The sequence below is a fragment of the Macrotis lagotis genome, chromosome 4 (genome assembly GCF_037893015.1).
Source record: "Macrotis lagotis isolate mMagLag1 chromosome 4, bilby.v1.9.chrom.fasta, whole genome shotgun sequence".
Taxonomy (NCBI): Eukaryota; Metazoa; Chordata; class Mammalia; order Peramelemorphia; family Peramelidae; genus Macrotis; species Macrotis lagotis.
The window spans coordinates 241,088,895-241,111,410 of record NC_133661.1 but is presented as its reverse complement, the minus strand read 5'-3'; the positions used below and the strand labels follow the sequence as shown (position 1 = coordinate 241,111,410).

Here is a 22,516-nt window from a genome sequence, read left to right as displayed (position 1 = left end):
TGGAATATTAACTATTCATCAGACTCAGCATTTCATCTCCTTTCCTCTATATATTACCATAAGCTATTTGCCATACTGGAATGTGCTCTCCCACTTCAGTCCTACCTTGTGAAATCTTTATCTTCCAGGCTTATCCTGGGAATTATTGCATAATTAAAAACCTTTCCTCATCACTCCAGCTTTAAGTATTTTTTTTTAGGTTTTTGCAAGGCAAATGGGGTTAAGTGGCTTGCCCAAGGCCACACAGCTAGGTAATTATTAAGCGTCTGAGACCAGATTTGAACCCAGGTACTCCTGACTCCAATGCCAATGCTATGCCACCTAGCCACCCCAGCTTTAACTATTTTCTACCCAAATTATTTTGTATTTATCTGTATATTACAACAACCCAATATATGATAAGTCATTTGAGGGCGCAGATATTCATTTTATAATTTGTCTTCCTATCACAGTGCATATAATTATATATGTATATATATATATATATATACATAAATATTTAATTTAAAGGAAGTATGGAGAAATGTATGATTCCTTTGTATTTAGAGTTTTAGGTATCTTTTTGTTTTGTTTTGCTTTTTAATTGCTAGTTTTAAAAAGTCTGATTTGGGAGGGAAAAAATATAACTTTAAGTGCCTTAAAAATTAAAGCATATCTCACAAAGGCAAAGATTATAAGAATTTCATGACAGTTACAAAGAGCAAAATAACTTTGTTCAATGTCATGAGGAGTACTGATTTATATGCTCACATCCAGTGTCATAAACTGTGTAAATTCCAAAGAGGAATTCCTATACAAGAGGAAGTTCCCTAAATGTTCCTATACACACACAGACACACATACATACACACATGTAAAATATGTACACATGTGTTTATGTATGTAGGTAATGTAGAATCACAATGATCCTTGGAAGAATATAAAGTTTCTTCAGTGAAATTCAGTTTTTCAAAGAGATCAGTCTATGCTGAAAAAAATAGAAAATGAATGGAAATGCTTGCTGCCTAAATTACAACATGCAACTAAATAGCTGGGAAATTGAATTAGTTCTTCAGGATTTTTATCTTACACATATACTACAGACAGACAATAAATCACATCCTGATAAAAAGGTCAGACTTGATTGCATTTCAAAGAGTTTCAAAGATCCTAAGACAATCACTAATATCTCTTTAAGACTAGTACTATCTCCAAAATGCTCCAGTGTCATGAATCATATAAAATGCCGCTATTTAGAAAGAAATAAATTGGTAGGTGCCTAAAAGGAGAATGAAAAAAGACACAATTGGTGAACATCTACTCCTTTAAATGAATGGGAAATGAGATGTGGTATATCAGACATCATCAAGACCATATGACAACAGAAATGGTGTTCCGGTATTTATTTCACTAAATTACAAAGCAAAATCAAAAGGGTAGCCTATATATGTAGCAGCGGTCCTAAATATTAGAGAAACCCTCCAAGGCAGGAGGTAGATCATTTCTGGTTGATTTATGAAAAGCTCTGAAAAAGAATGGACAAGGTTCAGAAGTTATACTTAGCATATAATCTTCATGACGAAGGGAGTATCCCATGCAAATAAGTTTATGGATCTACCAATAAATCAAGGAAAGATACACAGATAATTAATAAAATTTTTAAATTCCTAAGTGGAGGCAGAGAAATGATGAAAATAGCTTCCTCAATTTACTTCTCATCCTAAGATTCTATGAATATGACTGTATATCTCTTTACCATTAGAACCAGCAACTTACCTTTCTTTTCTCGATGAATTTCTTCAAGAAGTTGATCCTGTTTTTCTATCTGGTCAAACAGAGACTGCTGCTCAGACTCCTTTAGTTGAGTCATGTCCTTCAATTGATGTCTATACGATAACAGCTGCTGCCTCAGCTTTTTTTCTCTGTTCTCTCTCTCTTTCGCCTCTTCACAGAGCCACTGAAGTTTAGTCTTGAAAAGATAAGTATAAATAATCAGGAAAATACACTAAAAAGTAATAACATTTTTAAAAATTTGGAAAAAAGTTAATACAACCATGCTGACTTGAACAAAAAAGTAACAAAACTTAGTAATTTTATTTTTTAAAAAAGAAAACAAATTAATAACCTGAAAACTTAAACACAGAAACACAATGGGTACAGGTCTTGGATTTCTACTTTACATTTGTTTATTTCATAAACCAAGGAGTTTTTAATGAGGAAATCAGGACTATTGAACTTAGCATTTCATGTTCCATAGAGTTATCAGTACCAAAATTTCCCTTGTCAAGAAACAGTATATTATTTGTGAACCTAATTGCACCATCTTACTTAGGATGAGAATAACCACAATTTAACTCTTTTTTGTCAACAAATGTTTTTATTTTATTTTTTTTAAGATGTTACTTATTTTGAGTTTTGTAATTTTTTTTCATAATCTTACTTCCCTCCCTCCACAAAGGCAATTTGTCAGTCTTTACATTGTTTCCAGGCTATACATTGGTCCAAATTGAATGTGATGAGAGAGAAATCATATCCTTAAGGAAGAAACATGAAGTACAAGAGATAGCAAGATCAGAGAAGATATCAGTTTTTTTCCCCTAAATTAAAGGTAATAGTCCTTAGTCTTTGTTCAAACTCCACAGTTCTTTCTCTGAATACAGATGGTATTCTCCATTGCAGAAAGCCCCAAATTGTCCCTGATTATTGCACTGATGGAATTAGAGAATCCATCATCGCTCCCATGTTGCTCTTAGGGTGTACAGTGTTTTTCTGGTTCTGCTCATCTCACTTGGGCATCAGTTCATGCAAATCCTTCTAGGCTTCCCTGAATTCCCATCCCTTCTGGTTTCTAATAGAAAAGTAGTGTTCCATGACATACATATACCACAGTTTGCTAAGCCATTCCCCAATTGAAGGACATTTATTTGATTACCAATTCTTTGCCACCACAAATAGGGCTGCCACGAATATTTTTGTACAAGTGATGTTTTTACCCTTTTTCATCATCTCTTCAGGGTATAGATCCAGTAGTGGTATTGCTGGATCAAAGGGTATGCACATTTTTGTTGCCTTTTGGCATAGCTCCAAATTGCTCTCCAGAAAGGTTGGATGAGCTCACAGATCCATCAACAATGTAATAGTGTCCCAGATCTCCCACAACTCTTCCAACAATGATCAATATCCTTTCTGGTCATATTGGCCAATCTGAGAGGTGTGAGGTGGTACCTCACAGAAACTTTAATTTGCATTTCTCTAATAAGTAATGATTTAGAGCAATTTTTCATATGACTATGGATTGCTTTGATCTCCTCATCTGTAAATTACCTTTGCATATCCTTTGATCATTTGTCAATTGGGGAATGATTTTTTTTTAAAAAATATGACTCAGTTCTCTGTATATTTTAGAAATGAGTCCATTATCAGAAACATTAGTTGTAAAGATTGTTTCCCAGTTTATTACATTTCTTTTGATCTTGGTTACAGTGGTTTTGTCTGTGCAAAAGCTTTTTATTTAATGTAATCAAAATCATCTAGTTTGTTTTTAGTGACGTTCTCCATCTCTTCCTTAGTCATAAACTGCTTCCTTTTCCATAGATCTGACAGGTAAACTACTACTTGATCTTCTAGTTTGCTTATAGTATTGTTTTTTGTCTAAATCCTGTATCCATTTGGATCTTATCTTGGTATAGGGTGTGAGGTGTTGGTCTAATCTAAGTTTCTTCAGTACTAACTTCCAATTTTCCCAACAGTTTTTATCAGAGAGAGTTTTTATCCCAATAGCTGGACTCTTTGGATTTATATAACAGCAGATTACTATAATCATTTCCTGCTATTGCACCTAGTCTATTCCACTGATCCACCACTTTATTTCTTAGCCAATACCAGACAGTTCTGATGACTGATTTTTTTTAAGGTTTTTCAAGGCAATGGGCTTAAGTGGCTTGCCCAAGGCCACACGGCTAGGTAATTATTAAGTGTCTGAGGTCAGATTTGAACCCAGGTACTCCTGACTCCAAGGCTGGTGCTCTACACACTGCACCACCTAGCTGCCCCTGACTGATGTTTTATAATATAATTTTAGATCAGGTAGGGCTAAGCTACCTTCTTTTGCACTTTTTTTTTCATTAAATCCCTGGAAATATTTGACTTTTTTTATTTCTCCATATGAATTCACTTACAACTTATTTTTTTTAGGTCTTTTTGCAAGGCAAATGGGGTTAAGTGGCTTGCCCAAGGCCACACAGCTAGGTAATTATTAAGTGTCTGAGACCAGATTTAAACCCAGGTATTCTTGACTCCAGGGCTGGTGCTTTATCCACTGCGCCACCCAGCCGCCCCAACTTACAACTTTTTCTAACTCTTTAAAGTAATTTTTTTGGAATTTTGATTGGTAGGGCACTAAACAGATAGTTTAGCTTTGGTAGAAATGTCATTTTTATTATATTAGCTCGACCTATCCAAGAGCAGTTGATGTTTGCTCAGTTATTTAAATCTGATATAATTTGTGTGACAAGTGTTTTATAATTGTTTTCAAAATTTTCTGAGTCTGCCTTGGTAAATAGACTCCCAGGTATTTTATATTGTCTGACGTTACTTTGAATGGGATTTTTCTTTCTAGCTCTTCCTGCTGTATCTTGCTAGTCATATATAGAAAAGTTGAGGATTTATGAGGGTTTATTTTAAATCCTGCAACTTTGTTAAAATTACTAATTGTTTCCAGTAGTTTTTTGGATGATTTCTTAGGTTTCTCTAGGTATACCATCATGTCATCTGCAAAGAGTGAGAGTTTTGTCTCTTCCTACCCAATTCTAATTCCTTCAATTTCTTTTTCTTCTCTAATTGCTGAAGCTAACACTTCTAATACAATATTGAATAGTACTGGTGATAATGGGCACCCTTCTTTCACCCCGATCCTCACAATTTAACTCTTTAAAAGTCAATTTGCTATAACCTTTGTGAATGCTATTTGAATACTCACAGATATATTGTGTAGGTGTCAGCTATAGCTAAAAACTTTGAAATGTAATTTTATATAAAATTAGGAAAATTTCAAGTACAATCAAAAATGATAAAACCAATATTATTAAGCATTTTCATAAGTAAAACATCATAGTTGGTATTTTACCAAAATTAATTATTAAATAGAGCCCCCACTATCCTTCAAGGTCCCTTCCTTTCTCTATATATTTACATTTTCTTAAGTAAATTGGATGTCATGATTACTTTTCAAAATTGACAGATGAATAACTACAATTTTACAATCAAATAAGACTGAAATAATTAAATTTTCAAATAGGCTATCTCCTTTTTCTAAGACTATATGATATTTTACTTCATATCTCATCAATAGATCAAGAGAGATGATATTCATTAAAATAGCTGAAGCAAAATATGTTGGAAGAAGTTGCAGTTTTCTGGAAAATCAGAAATGGAAAAAAGGGAAGGCTCTGACTCCATTACCATTTCTTAGTGCTTTTACCACTGCAAAATAGTTGTCACAATAAGAATGAAAATTCAAGAAAAAGGTTGTTGACGCCAAAAGTTATAGGAAGGTTTTCTTGGGGGGTAGGGGGGACATAGATTTAGTGATTAATTTAGATTATGTTCAGAAATGTGAGAAATTGTGCAACAGAATTTAACTATAAAAATTTAGCACCTAGCAAGAAAAATGATAACTAGAATTACTCATTAGAAGTTTGATGTCTTCATGTACTGAGAGAGAAAGATCCCTTGAGAACTCAATCGATAAACTCTAATGGAACTGGAACATAATTATACACTGAATTGTTGCTCATAATTGACTAGATATAGCATTGATCCATATAAACTGAAGAACGATGCTTATAATAGGCGATGACATACAAATATTATTCTACCAGTTTCATGGAGCATAAAGATTTCAAAACACAAAGATTTTCAAAATGAAGAAGAAATAGGATGAAATATATATCAGCCTTGGCATACTATCTACTAGCAGAGCTATTCTAAAGATGCTTTCAGTGAGAGCACAGAAGATAAGATAACTTTTGGAATTTTAATTAAACTACTAAAACACGTTACATACATGCATGAAAATCTACAAAACTTTAAATATAACCAAGTAACAAGAAAGCAAATTGTACTAAGACCATTGCTGGCTAAGATCCAATGAACAAGATAAAAAGAATGATATTCTCTAACCTTAATTAAATTCATTATTATCTCTCTTAAATTAAATGAAGCACAACATACAAATTAAAGGACTCAGATGGAAACATTTTATTTACATCAAGTTCCACAAAAAAGAAAGAAAATAAAATGAAAATGACTCCCAATTTGTGGAATGTTTGTTAGACTTGGTAAATAACATATGCCAAAAATTGAAGTCTAAAAGCTTTGAATTTGATTCTTTAAGTCATGTCAACTCATTATACAGAGAGAAATCTATGCCTATATTAAGAAGAATGTTGAATAGGTTAAGCATGGAAATCTGAAATCACAGGTGAATGGGGAGTACATGCTTAGATCAATTAACATCTATATGAAATCAATTTTAATAAAAATCTATATAATATTAATAAAACAAAACACGTGATAAAAAATCAAAATCATTCAGAACTAAATTTGGAATAGACAGCACTTCACCTGTCAAGGATGCTAGCAAATACACTCTAGTGAATGGTTTATCTCAAGATGGATACTATAATCAGCTAGAGGGTAGAACAAAAGAAGTCTTCTAAGGGTGACATCCAGATGAAAGCAAACAGTATGTCAACAAAGAAGCATCTAGCAAAAGCCTGAGTAGTATGGACTATTTGGTGAAATCAAAGGCCAGGAAAAGGGGGGGAGAGAAAGATACTATAGGAAAAATGATAAGACAAAATTCATAAGATATATAAAAGAGATATATCAATGTAGAGGTGAAAACAAAAACTGAGTTTAATGCAACTCAAAAATTAGATTCAAATAGAATCAATTGCAAAAAAATCATTAAAAGAGGAAGAACCCAATAGACTAATGTTTTGAATGGAAAGATGATCCAAAAGAAAATGGAAACTTAATTAAAGAATGATGAAGGGGCGGCTAGGTGCCGTAGTGGATAAAGCACCAGCCTTGGAGTTAGGAGTACCTGGGTTCAAATCCGGTCTCAGACACTTAATAATTACCTAGCTGTGTGGCCTTGGGCAATCCACTTAACCTTATTTGCCTTGCAAAAATCTAAAAGAAAAAAAGAATGATGAAGATTCAATCAGAAATTGTTCTATTGAGGAAGAAAAATGGGAGCTTCCAAAAGGAACTAAAATTTGTGCAGAAGGAATTAACTGATCAAATCTTATTTTTAACACATATACAGATATGTATAGATAGAGAAAAATAATCAAAACTAGAAATAGCATGCAGATATATGAATATATATGAATATATATATATACACAAAGAATACACAACATACAAAATAAGATATATAAAATGAAGCACTGAACAATTGTGTTGATAACATCAAAGCCTAAAATGGTGATGAATTCTATGGACAATATAAAGAATTTTTTTAAAGCTCTGTTAGGAGCAAGAGAAAGACCTTAAACAAAAAGGAAAGCAAAAAGAAAAAGACAGATCTGTTTCTGAGGGTAGATGGATAAAGTAAGTCACAGTAGAATACAGTGAGAATTTACTTTTAAGTCTCTTGTATTTACTTATCTGTTTAATGTATCCCCCAGAATGTAAGCTCTGTGATAGCTGGAACTTTTTTTTTCTATTTTGTCATTACATCTCCTCACAATAGAATAGTATCTTGAAGACAGTAGGTATTTAATAAATGTTTTTGAATGAGACTGCTTTGAACTAAGATCTTATTTACTTCTGTAGGATTTATGAGGGTTTATTGATGGAACAACAGAACACAAATGAGTAGTTTTCGTTGTTGTTCCATCATTTTCAACTCTTTGTGATCCCATTTGGGGTTTTCTTGGCAAAAATACTGGAGTGGTTTCACATTTCTTTCTCCAGCTCATTTAAAAGATGAGGAAACCAAGGGAAACAGGGTTGAGACTTTCCCAGGTCCCATCATTAGTCATTGAGGCCAGATTTGATGAATATCAGTCTTTCTAAATCCAGGTCCAGTGTTTTATTTAATGAGCCAGGTAGTTACCCAAATGACAGCAAAGAGTAAAATATCACAACAAATAAGGAAATGGTAACAGTTGTAGCTTCCCTTAGTATATTCAAATAACCAAGACTGGATGAACAACTTCCATGGATCTTGAAAAAACAAGCATATATGATTACTGATCTTTGAAAGAGCTTGGAGAACAGAAGAAATAGAACAATATTATATAAAAGAGCTGATACTGTCCCCGTTTTCAAAAAATAAAAAAGGAAATCAGTAGGCTTCTATTTCTAGCCAAATTATAGAATAAAACTAGAAAAGGAAAGAGTCATTAAAAAAAATACAAAGACAGGGCAGCTAGGTGGCACGATGGATAGAGCACCAGCCCTGGAGTAAGAAGGGGCTGAGTTCAGATTCGACCTTAGACACTTAAGAATTGCCTAGTTGCGTGACCTTGGGCAAGTCACAACTCCACTGCCTTAAATAATTTAAAAAAATCTTGTATCAATAAGATAGTTTGTCAGATGAAGCTCATTTCCTTTTTCTGGCATAGTATTTCAATACAGGTCTAACTAAGGCTAGGCCAGTCATTTAGGTTTGGGAATAGAATACAATGAAATAATTTTGTACCATTAAAATTAAATAAAAGTGATTTTCCTTATAAAAATTACAAGAATGGAATTGGGAAATATAGACACATCTACCCTTTCAATTCTGCATTTAACAGTGTACCAATGCTGAGTCAAAAAGCCCTTCTTAAAATATAATGAAAATTCTGCTAAGTCTCAGAAACCAATTTTTCTGCTGGTTCAGTTGTTTTGTTTTGTTTTTTTTAAATAGTCTTAGTCTTGTAGACTAATAATGTCAAACTCAAATAGACATGGATAACTAAACTGTACATAAGGATAACTGGAGTTGCCATATTTATTTCAAGAAATATATGTTAATATTTTGATTTTCTATTTTATTTTTATGAACTTTGTTAAATATTTTCCAATAATATTTTAATCTGGTTGGGCTACAATTGGGAGTATCATCCACCAGCTCTGTGTTTGACACCTCTGCTTTAAATCAACTATTTCCTTCTTTCCTAGAAAGGAATATATTAGGTATTTGTGCAATAAAAGTTATTCCTATCATAAAGAATCTAACAAAACTGACAGACAAGGAGAATATGATATAGTCTACTTCAGTTTCATTTAATTATTTAAGCAATTCTTTAAAGCCAAGATTTCAACTTGGAAGAAGGACTTTAACAGAGTGCCAGTAACCTCTGTCAATTTTCTTGTGTTTTCATTATTTTTCAAGAAACTTTGATGGAAGTATAAAAGGCATCCTTGTGAAATTTTCAGACTTCATTTAAGTAGAAGTTGAATCAACAAGCACTTATTAAGCACCTACAGTTTTCCAGGGTGTGTGGTAAGAGATAAAAAGCAAAATAATAATAATAATAATAATAATAATAATAATAATAATAATAATAATAATAATAATTACTTCTGCCATCATGGAACCCAAATTTGAATGGGAATAAAAATATGCAAACAAATGCATACAAACAAGATATTGACAAGATAAATTGAAAGTAACCTTAGAGGTGGCTTCGCCCTACCTGATCTAAAATTATATTATAAAGATCAGTCACCAAAACTGTCTGGTATTGGCTAAGAAATAAAGTGGTGGATCACTGGAATAGACTAGGTGCAATAGAAGGAAACGATTATAGTAATCTGCTGTTTGATAAATCCAAAGAATCCAGCTATTGGGATAAAAACTCTCTGTTTGATAAAAACTGTTGGGAAAATTGGAAGTTAGTACTGAAGAAACTTAGATTAGACCAACAACTCACACCTTTTACCAAGGTAAGAACCAAATGGATACAGGATTTAGGCAAAAAAACAATACTATAAGCAAACTAGAAGATCAAGTAGTAGTTTACCTGTCAGATCTATGGAAAAGGAAGCAGTTTATGACAAAGGAAGAGATGGAGAACGTCACTAAAAACAAACTAGATGATTTTGATTACATTAAATAAAAAGCTTTTGCACAGACAAAACCACTGTAACAAGATCAAAAGAAATGTAGTAAACTGGGAAATAATCTTTACAACTAATATTTCTGATAATGGACTCATTTCTAAAATATACAGAGAACTGAGTCATATTTTTTAAAAAAAGTCATTCCCCAATTGACAAATGATCAAAGGATATGCAAAGGTAATTTACAGATGAGGAGATCAAAGCAATCCATAGTCATATGAAAAATTGCTCTAAATCATTACTTATTAGAGAAATGCAAATTAAAGTTTCTGTGAGGTACCACCTCACACCTCTCAGATTGGCCAATATGACCAGAAAGGATATTGATCATTGTTGGAAGAGTTGTGGGAGATCTGGGACACTATTACATTGTTGATGGATCTGTGAACTCATCCAGCCTTTCTGGAGAGCAATTTGGAGCTATGCCAAAAGGCAACAAAAATGTGCATACCCTTTGATCCAGCAATACCACTACTGGATCTATACCCTGAAGAGTGAAGAGATGATGAAAAAGGGTAAAAACATCACTTGTACAAAAATATTCATAACAGCCTTGTTTGTGGTGGCAAAGAATTGGAAATCAAGTAAATGGCCCTCAGTTGGAGAATGGCTTAGCAAACTGTCGTATATGTATGTCATGGAACACTATTGTTGTATTAGAAAGGAGGAGGGATGGGAATTCAGGGAAGCCTAGAAGTATTTGCATGAACTGATGCCTGAGTGAGATGAGCAGAATCAGAAAAGCACTGTAAACCCTAACAGCAACATGGGGGTGATGTTCAACCTTGAAGGACTCACCCATTGCATCAGTGCAACAATCTGGAACAATTTTGGGCTGTTTGAAAAGGAGAATGCCATCTGTATCTAGATAAAGAGCTGTCGAGTTTGAACAAAGTTCAAGGACTATTCCCTTTAATTTAGAAAAGAAGCCAGATATCTTATTGTCTGATCTTGTCACCTCTTAGACTTCTTGTCTCTTCCTTAAGGATATGATTTCTCTCTCATCACACTCAATTTGGATCAATGTACTACCTGGAAATAAAGTAAAGACTGACAGATTGCTTTCTGTGGGGGTGGGGTGGGGGGAGGGAAATAAAATTGGGGGAAATTGTAAAACTCAAATAATATCTTTAATAAAAAAAGCAAAAAAAGAAACAAACTGATATCTTGTTGACTGATCTTGCTATCTCTTGTACTTTATGTTTCTTCCTCAAGGATATGATTTCTCTCTCATCACATTCAATTTGGATCAATGTATACCATGGAAACAATGTAAAGACTGACAAATTGCCTTCTGTGAGGGGTGGGAGGAGGGAAGTAAGATTAAGGCGAAATTGTAAAACTCAAAATAAATAAAATCTTTAAGTAAACAAAAAAAAGAAAAGAAAAGAACCTTAGAGGAAAGGTGCTAGAATTGAAAAACTTTGGGGAAAACTTCCTGTAAAAGGTAGACAGAAGGAAGAAGAGCAGTCCAGGTATGGTAGAGAGTGAGTGAAAATTCCTGGAGTTTGGAGAGAGAGTATTTTGTGAGAGAACAACAAGGAGACAAGCATCATCAGATCACCAAGTACAAGAATAAAGTGTAAGAAGGCTGGAAAAGGATAAAGGGGTCTGCTTATAAAGGAATTTAAAAGCCAAGAAGAGGGAATCAAAAACATGTATCCAAAAGGTGTACAGTGTTTTTCTGGTTCTGCTCATCTCACTTGGGCATCAGTTCATGCAAATCCTTCTAGGTTTCCCTGAATTCCCATCCCTTCTGGTTTCTAATAGAAAAGTAGTGTTCCATGACATACATATACCACAGTTTGCTAAGCCATTCCCCAATTGAAGGACATTTATTTGATTACCAATTCTTTGCCACCACAAATAGGGCTGCCACGAATATTTTTGTACAAGAGATAGTTTACAGGTTTTGTCTTAGTCCTGGGATAAAGTTATAATCAGAAGTGAAGGAGTGAGAAAGTAAACTACCAGAGTAGAGGAAGCAAAAATCTGAATCTCAAAAGGAAGAAAACTCACTTTAAAAATCCAGAGCACAAGCATATAAATGAATAGGACAGTTAGTAAAGCAAGAAAGGAAAATGGAGGAATTTGAAATACCTGGTGCAACAGAATGCTGTGGATTCCCAAGAGAATGTGGGACCACAGAAGTATTTTCCAAAATGGTTCAAGAGAAATTTCAGAGAAGTTGGACAGAGCAGAAACAAATAGCAAATTATAAAAGTTTGAATTTTAGGGACCAAGAGAGGACAAAAATATGTTGAATAAGCAAACACATGATCTCTATTCAAGCAAAATACATTGATTGAAAAGTGAAGATGTGAAGAAATAATTCAAAGAAGACCAAGACAAGTCAAACTGCCAAAAAAGGAAAAAATAACCAAAGAAAACTGCCCAGAATTTCTAAATAGTAAAAACAAAGATTCAATTGAATAAATTAAAATTGCTTCCAGAAAACCTATGTTTCAAATGTTCAAACTCTAGGAAACAAAGTATTATAAAGACAAACAAGAAATGTTGCAGGTGACCAGAAAAAAAGATCTTTAAATATAAAGACAATAAATTCAAATAATACAAGATTATTATGTACCCACCAGAAATTACAGAAGGGAATGGAATAAAAATATATATCACAAAAAATCAAAGAAACCCCTGGCGAAACCAAAATAAAATATTCTGTAAAACTGAACTTAATTAAGGGGTGGCTAGGTGGCGTAGTGGATAAAGCACCAGCCTTGGAGTCAGGAGTACCTGGGTTCAAATCCGGTCTCAGACACTTAATAATTACCTAGCTGTGTGGCCTTGGGCAAGCCACTTAACCCCATTTGCCTTACAAAAACCTAAAAAAAACTGAACTTAATTATCAATATAAAAAGACTGATATTCAAAAACTAGAGACATCTAAAGCATTCTTACAAAAAAAGAAAAATTATTCAATTTGCAAACTCTCCAAACAGAAATGCAAAAATGTAATTAAGTACAACAAAGAAAGTACCAGTTAACCTTTCTAGAGAATAATTTTTTTAAACTGAAAAAGACATCTATTAGTTTAAGAAAAAATAAAAAGAGGAACCATTAAAAGATTTCTTTATAAGAGTACATAAGAGAATAAAGAAGAAATGAGAAGTGATAATGAAGGATCAGGCCTGAAACATCATAGATTAAAGCCAGTACCTCCCACTATGAGTGAGTGAATTAATTTTATAAAACTTGATCTGTAATTTTGAATGGAATTACAGAATGATTAAGTTGCATTAAATGGAAGAAGAGAGAAGAGTAATAATGAAGAATGTGACAGATCCTAATGAAGTGCATGATAAACAACAAAATGAAGAGTGGCTTTGATACAATAAGTGATGTGGCAAAGGAAAAACAAGGGAAAAGGAGAAATTTCCAAATCAGTGTTAAAAAGGTAGGGACACTCCCAAGAAGGAAAGAGAGATGCCATAATGGGAGAGAGGGACTAACAAGGGTTTTAATCTGTTGGTATTTGGTATTCAGAGGAATGAATCACTTCCTCTAAGAGAGAGTTGTGCTCATTCCATCAGTGCAACAATTGGGAACAATTTTGGGCTGTCTGCAAAGGAGAGTGCCATCTGTATCCAGATAAGGAGCTGTGGAGTTTGAACAAAGTACAAGGACTATTCCCTTTAATTTGGAAAAAAAAACAAACAGATATCTTATTGTCTGGTCTGGTTACCTCTGAGAATTCTGTTCTCTTTAAGGATATGATTTCTCTCTCATCACACCCAATTTGGATCAAGGTACAACATGGAAACAAAGTAAAGACTGACGGAGTGCTATCTGTAGGGTGGGGGTGGGGGGAGGGAAGCAAGATTGGGAGAAAATTGTAAAACTCAAATAATATCTTTAATTAAAAAAAAGAGAGCGAGAGTTGTGACTCCAGAGACATCATATCTCAGGAAAAGTGAAACTAACACTCCAGGAAGCAGCTGTCATGGAGAAGGGTGGGAGGGCAAAACTCAAGGTTGGAGATTCTCAGGCACATGGGAAAGGAAATGATTAAGGAAAGAGCAGGGGGTAAAATGAGAGTGAATGATGTTGGATACAAGAGAATTTCGACCATGGTGCAATGCTTCTATCTCATTATGTCCCCTTGGAAATGATAGTACTAAGAGAAGCCAGGAAGGAAGGAAGGAAGGAAGGAAGGAAGGAAGGAAGGAAGGAAGGAAGGAAGGAAGGAAGGAAGGAAGGAAAAGAAAGAAAGAAAGAAAGAAAGAAAGAAAGAAAGAAAGAAAGAAAGAAAGAAAGAAAGAAAGAAAGAAAGAAAGAAAGAAGAAAAAGGAAGGAAGGAAAGAAAGAAAAAGGCAAGACAACAAGATCTACAAGAATAGGAAATGTAAATCTGATGTATAAGAAACTTTTTAATTCCATGAGGAATACAAAGAAACTAAAGAATGGCTATAAATACCATGAAATAAAGAATGAAAATTAGAGTAGATGGGAGAGAGAGAATAAATAAAGAGAATAAAGTTTAAAAAGTCCTTTTGAGAAAAGATGCTGAAAAAGAAAAAAAATTAAAAATGAGAAAAAATTGGAGGGCATGCAAGATGGGAAAATTTTAAATTAACTACCTATGTTTCAAATGTTCAAACTCTAGGACACAAAGTATTAAAAAGACAAACAAAAAACTATGGGGTATATGCAGTTATTATCCTCATTTTACAGTTGAAAAGCAAAAGAAAAGGGGGGGAGGACAAGTAAATAAAAGGAAGAGAGAAAAAAGGAATCAATAAATCAAATAAAACTTGACAAATCAAAGAAGGTTTGAGAGGAAATAGAAATGAGTCTATATTGCCAGATATTTTTGATGTATTATTTGGATTTATGATTCCCCCCCCCTTTTTCCTAATAAAATGCTTTGTTATAAGGGATGACTCTCTTGAAGGGATAAGATTGAAATTTAGGTGATATAAAATTAAAGAATACAAGTAAAATTTTATTATAAAAAATTAGAAAAAAAAGTAGCTCTTTCACTTAGATCCTCCATTTTACTGCTACTGCCTGTTAATTCTCCAGGCTTTCAACCAATGTCTGACCTGTTTTATTGTGGCAGAGGCAGAGATTTTTACACAAGATAAACTGGCACTTGTGCAAAAATTGGCTAAAGTAGTGGTTACTCAATTTCAGCAAGCAGTATTACTAAGCTCTCTAGTCATATCCAACCCCAACACCAAAGTAGAGACAGTGGTATATATCAACCAACACAAGTAGGATATGGAAGCATAATACTTGTCTGTAAAATTGGAAGGTCTCCTCAGGTAAAACATAAAGACAACACAAGAAGCAGCTCAAATACAAGGAGAGGAATTGTTTGGTAGTTAAATCCACCAATAATATGAGAATATTCTATTAGAGTAACTATACAAATCACTGATGATTTTACAGGAGTTGGGAATACAAAACAAACCCTATCTCAAACAATGGGATTCATTGTCATTGCTACAAGAAGAAGCTCATAATTTTCCCCCAACCCCTATTCCTATCCTTTTAGAATAATTCCTTGGATAAAAAGCTTGGAGACCCTAATTGAAGGCATTATCATACAAATAAAATTATTCTGTATCATACTGGCATGCAAACCTCCCTATTGTATATTAATAATTTTAGCAAAGCTACCTTATTGTTAAGTGGCAAGTTATAGTTCTATCACTGACTCTTATGGTAACAAGAGTCAAATTTCATATAATACTAGTCACTGTACCCTATGGATGTTGAGTGTATGAAAAGTTCCATCAACTTCATGATAATCCATAGGAAGTCATTCCAGTTCAGCCATATGAAACTCATGTGACAGCAATTGGGCTTGTGATGGGATCCCTCTTCTTGGTTATCTTGGATAGGATCTTGGTTTTTCTGAAGGAGGTATCTTTAGAATGGGTTCTTCTGGCTCTAGGGTGTATACTCCTAAAATGGATTTGCATCAATCACAGTTATAGCCTTTATAAATACATCCTTCATTAAAATGACTCCTAAGAAAATTATGATGTTTTATTAGATCTCTATGTATGTGATTACCTCAGGATCACCATGTCATAACCTCTGTCTAATTTTTTAAGCTAGTTAATTTTATCCTTACAAGCTTTATGAATATAAGGTTCATTTTTTTGCTAGTGTTTCTTTAACAACCATTTAATCATGTCTCCCCACTCTCCTAGAATATACATCAAAGTATGTCCCTGTTTGAAGACACTTCTCTGAGTTTTTCAGCCTCCAATACAAATGGGCCTCTTCTATTCAATTAGGCCATCTAATAGAAAACTTGCCTTCTAAGGCCTTCTAAGCCTGAAATTCCATCTTCAAACTACCCACCACAAAGATCCGAACTCACAGTGAGATGTGAAATTTGTCAAGACATTACTTTGGGTTTTGACTATAGAGTCATTATCTCTGTCACCTGCAAGGTTTTCGTTATAAGAACATAATGGAGGGTGGCTAGGTGGCACAGTGGATAAGCACCGGCCCTGGAGTCAGGAGTACCTGGGTTCAAATCCGGTCTCGGACACTTAATAATTACCTAGCTGTGTTGCCTTGGGCAAGCTACTTAACCCCATTTGCCTTGCAAAAAACTGCAAAAAAACTAAAAAAAAAAAATAATGGAAAAGGAATAGACTTCAAAATATAATAGTTGCATGAGAGACAAAATTAGTAGGACAGTTTGCTCAGAATATCACCTTAAGAAAATTTTCCAGATTGGTATAAGAGAGTTAGACTAGGATTACCACTAAATATTTTAGATGAAGACCAATCACTGACCTTAGAAGTTGATGCCTTTGTTACAATACTTCATTACAAACATCCAAAGATCTGTTAATGGAGATTGGACAGCTGATCCTAGCCATGAACACAGAGTCAAAGGGACATTTTGGGACAAATAGTTATAAAGACCTAAGATGAGTTGAAGGAATTTAATAGTTTGCTTAAGTGATCCACAAGAAATTCATTTCCTCAAGAAACAAGGGGGATTTAAAAGAAAGAAATCTTAAGTATTTTGATTTATTTTTAGTTTATATGGCCTAATTCTGATACTGTTTAGATTAAGAGATTTATAATTACAAAAAATAAAGATTAAGTTCTTTTTGCAGAGCTGAGCTCCTACCATTGTGGTAAGTCAAGTTAACACTCAATCATTTCCCTCATCTTCCAACTGGCTCAATAATTCCATTATATCAAGATTAACTGTTATAATATTATAACTAAACTGACATTCCCCCAACATGTCAGCAACCCAAGTACTAACCACAAGCTCTAGCTAATCACAAGACATTCCAGGATATGCCTAATCTAACTACAAGCTTCTGACCTGCTCTAGTCAATCAAAAACCAATCAGAACAAGTTTCTCAAACCAGTAGCTTACTGTTCCTCAGTTTTAAAGAATAAAGTTAAGCTCTGTAAACTCTCAGTTTGTCTTTAGTTCTTGAGAGACCACTGCTGTCATGGTAGCCTTACCAATAAATTGCTTTTGAATGGAATACAGGTTTCCACAATTTCTATCCCAACACTCCCTATCACCTGCAGAATCAAATACAAAATTCTCATTTTGATGTTCAAAACCCCACATAATCTAATATCCTCCATTCTCTCCCATTTTCTCCAAACTTTCTCCCTTGCCATGTACTCCTCAATTCAGTGATACTGGCTTTCTTGTTAATCCATAAACAAGAAACTATGTCTCAGCTCTAGGTATTTTCTCAAGCTATGCTCCATGCCTTGAATGTCTTCCTTCCCCATCTCTGCCTTTCCTAGATTCCCTTAAGTTACATCTAAAGTTCCATCTTTTAAAATTCCTTGTTTTTTTCTATTTATTCTGTATAATACTTGAACATAGTTGTTTGTTTATTGTCTTCCTCAATAGATTGTGAACTTCTCAAGTTCAGAAACTGCCTTTGTCCTTCTTTGTATTAAACAAAACAGAATCTTGTATATAGTTGGTAGTTAATAAATGTTTCCTGACTGACAATATTGCTTGATATGAGATAATAAATGACCTGAGGAACTATAGACATCAGATTGATTGACTTTCCTTTGTCTTCTTAATACTATCGCCCACCCTCAGGTTAAAAATGGCAGATCAAGGGCAGCTAGGTGGTACAGTGGATAGAGCACCAGTCCTGGAGTCAGGAGTATCTGAGTTCAAATCTGGCCTCAGACACTTAATATTGCCTAGCTGTGTGACCTTGGGCAAGTCACTTAATCCTGTTACCTTAAATAAATTTAATTTTTTTTAAATGGCAGATCAGAAGACATTGTAGTATTCCTGATTATAAGAAATGTAAGCAGTCTAAAGAAGACCTAACAATCACAACTTTGCATCATAGTCAAAGAACCCTACAACTTCTAGCTTCTATCTTTTTAGAATTAGGAAAAAGGAAAACAGCAGCACCTATACTAAAATCAATAATCAGTCACATTGTATGGATATGATTACATGCAATTCTTATTTTCCTAGTCTACATTTATCTCTACTTCCTTATAGCCCAATCTGGACTTCTGAAAGGAAAATAATCCTTACTTCACAATCCTTTTTTATATAGCTATAAAACCATTTTGGCAGTGAGGCTAAACTAAGGTGAACGTGACCCATTGGTGGTATAGGGGGATGTAACCTGAGCATATGAAGAATGGGCTAATGAAAACAAGCTAAGCCATAAAGGCGCTGAAGAGGATGCTCAAAGTTAAAGAGCTGGTCTGATATTGAACATGCCAAAGTTATCCATGGCACCTTGGTCTATCACCAGTAGTCTTGACTTTTGTCTTGCCACTGAACTACAATGACTCATGAAGAAAGAATGAGGCTGACAAATTGGAGTAATTTTGACTCATTTAAATCCAATTCACAGGCAAGTCAAAACATCAATTCATGATGTCATTGGTCTTCCTCAAAAATGAAGGACGAATAACAACTATATATATATATATATATATATACATATATATATATGTATATATATATATATGTATTTCCTTTCCTGCTTCTATCAATACTATCTCACTTAACTTGGTTATCTGAAAATCAAACCTTGCCATCATCTTCCATATTGAAATATTGAGTTCTTCAGTGCTCACAGCCACTCGTGATCCTTTAATCTATATAAATTTGTTACCTTCCCTCTCCACCACTAGTTATATAATTTTCAAATAATACACTGCTCTACCCATTGTGTCTTACAGCCAAATCTACCTCTTGTAGGTCTAACTTATTCTATGAATATCCACAATTCAACTCTGACACTAACTCCCTCCAGCTTATCCAACCTTATCACTAAAAGAAAGAATTCATTTGGCAGATTTATGAAAACAATTACTGAACTGCCTCAAAGGTCCTTCTAATAATGCAGGATGTCAACACTGACTCTCTGAATGGTGAGTGTACTTCCTATACAGTTTTTGTCCTCTGATTTGAAATCTTATCTCTAATATTTATAGTGCTATTCATTTATAGTTAACAGGAATTACAAAATAACCTATCAATAACCTAAACCTATATTTCTAGTAAACAGATTCAATTCTTTCTTAGTCATCGGATTAAGGTTTTCTTGCCTGTCATGACCTTTTCATACTGTAGAGAAACAGTTTCATTTTATGCAGCATTAAAAATACTTTGATATCAGGATGTTCAATCCTATTAAAAGATATTAGATAAAAAGCTGCTTACACAGTTCTCAAAATAAAAAAAAAACATATACTGATCACAGTCACCTCATCTTAACATTTCAATAAATAATATCAGTGAAAGCTTTCTATTCCAAAATGTGAAAGGTTATAACTCAAAACAAATTATATGGTAAATGTGTTCATGTTATTGCAATCAACAATTTGAGGACAATGTAGAAAAGGCAATTTTTTACAATCATACAAAACTTGCAAGAATTCTGCAGATGATCAAAATAACATATTTTATACATGAATATTTCAAGGATCTAGAATTTTTGCATAGCTTTGTAGACTGTTTAATGAGTTGCTATGGAAAAAAAAACTTTTCTAATTCTACTATCTAGTAGCAAACTCTTATTAGCTAATCTATTATAGTGACTGGGTCCACATCTGAAATTTTCCCAACACAGGATCTACTGGACCTCATACTCTATTCGCACATCCCTAAAGAATATAGGATAGTTGACATGGGATAAGAAAAACTCAGACTCAGATCCCAAATCAGACACCACTGTATAGTCCCAGGCAAGTCACTTGAAGTCTATTCCCAAATTTCTTTATCAGTAAAATAGAGACCTCAACTATTCCTTTGTTGTCTGACTTTTCATGACTCCATATCCCTACTGACTCTAAATCCATTATATATGATACTATGACCCCCAAGGTCATTTCAATATCATGATAAAGAAATTTCATGGAAGAAATGAAAAGAAATCCTAAAAATGTAAGCAATAAAGACAAATTTTTCTTAACTTTAACATTATTACACAATAGATCACTTATAATTGATATTGAGAAAACTTAAAAATATGAATTTAAAAGGTCTTCTAAATTTCTAAGGAAAATGGTTAATATGAGATATAAACAATTTTGCAAAGAATTCATATATAATTAGAACATTCATGAAAGATTTAAATGATTTTTAATTAGTACTATAAAGTAAAAGGCAAGAGTGAAATGAGGCTAGTGCCTGTAACTAATTTCAAATTAGTTACATTTTCAATTCAAATTGATTTAGAGAAAAAGAATAGGAGAAATGCCTCTTCAATTGTTATAAAGTTGGAATGTTGAAATACCTTTATCCCCCCTTTATGTATAACCATGATGTAGTAATGAAGTTAATTCAAAAGATTCCACCAAAGTCAAATATTATATAATCCCCAAACTATCATTTTCAATCTTTACTTCTATTTTTATTTGAAGTCTCCTAAATGAAAATTCAAAAGTATTTGACCCTTAATTTTAAGAACTGATATGAGAGAAGTGTGGTACTTTAAAGACAATGATGATATACTACTACCCTAAACCTGGACTTACAACCAACTATTAACATTTAGTGTACTCTAAAAATTATAGAAAGATCAACAAACTTTAAAAATGTAACATAATGCTAACTTTGTTCTTTTACAAAAAGTTTTATTGCTATCTTTTTGTCTTTATTTCACATTCAATTCTAAATATACTTTACTTTATTCTGCTCTCCCTCATAATAAAGTTTTGTGATAGAGATGTAGGAGTCTAACCTGCTATTTCATTGATACAGTGAACTCCCAATGAGATAACTCCCTTACCATTTATCATCACAGTGAGCTTGTTGGGGCACAAAGAGTCTAAGTGACTTATGTTGAGCCACAGTCAATAAGTGTCAAAGAGAAGACTTGAGATTTTTCAGTCTCTGAGTTGAGATTTTTATCTAATGCCAAAATTTCTCCAATTTTTAAAAAATATTTTTAAAAGGCAAGTAAAATGAACCATTATATCCAAAGCATCTGACAATATAGGCAATATTCTATGCCCATGCTCTCCCATCTTTCCAGCAAAGGAGAACCTTCTTTTAATGTTCTCAAAGGCCAGAACTTTTTCAAAATAGCTAGGAATAATGGTATTCAAATGTGAAGTAATATAACAGAATGATAACAAGACAGTATCTCCATGCTTTGAACGTTTTAAGCATGGCAGTATTTAACTTTGGGATATCAATTAACTTTATTAAACTAGCAATTACCTTACTTTCTGCTAGCCAACGGTGTGGGTCATGATGCACATCATGGTGTATATCAATTTTAGTAGAAATAGCCTAGAAGGGGAAAAAAGCAGATTAGATGGTTTGTTCATGTTTCCCTTAAAAAATAAACAAATTAATTAGAGCCATCTTTAATATCAAAAGCCTTAGATTTAGATGTAAGGATTATTTTAGAAGAACTGAGTTTAGATCAGTTAACAAAATGACTTAAACAATTCCTATAACCCATGGATACCATTCCTATCAAACAGAGGAAAGAAAATCTAGCTAATAGTTTCCATGTATTTTAGTTGCTGAAGACCTGAATACAAACCTTTAACTATCATAATATCAGCTTTCACAAGGCATACTCCAAGAACAGTATTACTTAGGGATTATAAAGTATTCACTTGGAAATGTTTTAGAAGTTGATGGACTATAGAAGTTCAATAGGAGTGATTTTTTTAAAAGAAAAATAAAAATACTTCAGGCAAAAGTTATTATTAAATGAATGAAATGTCCTTTTGGAAGGATAAAGACTGCAATACTACTTTTAAAAAAACTTTCTTGATTTTATTAATCTATATGCTGATTTCTGTGATGTTAAAGATATATGGTAGGAGTTGTTTCTTTTCATCAGAAAGCAAGAAAGGACACAGAAAAAGCTAAATAAGAATGAGAGAAGAAAAGGGAGGGGAATAGAAGAAATGTATTCTGCGTATTCCCAGTAAAAA

At 33.4% G+C, this 22,516-nt stretch overlaps 1 protein-coding gene across 13 annotated transcripts in view; it reads right to left on the bottom strand.

The window, feature by feature from the left end:
• Positions 1-22,516, bottom strand: part of CEP128 (centrosomal protein 128) — a 541,441-nt gene that overhangs the window by 297,520 nt on the left and 221,405 nt on the right. For 12 of the 13 annotated variants that reach the window (XM_074235602.1, XM_074235601.1, XM_074235600.1 and 9 more), the window contains 2 exons: positions 21,786-21,857; positions 1,756-1,948 (listed from right to left, as the gene is read on the bottom strand). In XM_074235602.1, the coding sequence (XP_074091703.1) occupies positions 1,756-1,948; positions 21,786-21,857 (265 nt within the window). Of the gene's footprint in view, positions 1-1,755; positions 1,949-21,785; positions 21,858-22,516 lie in introns of those variants that run through there. The other variant, XM_074235609.1, reaches the window with a different exon arrangement.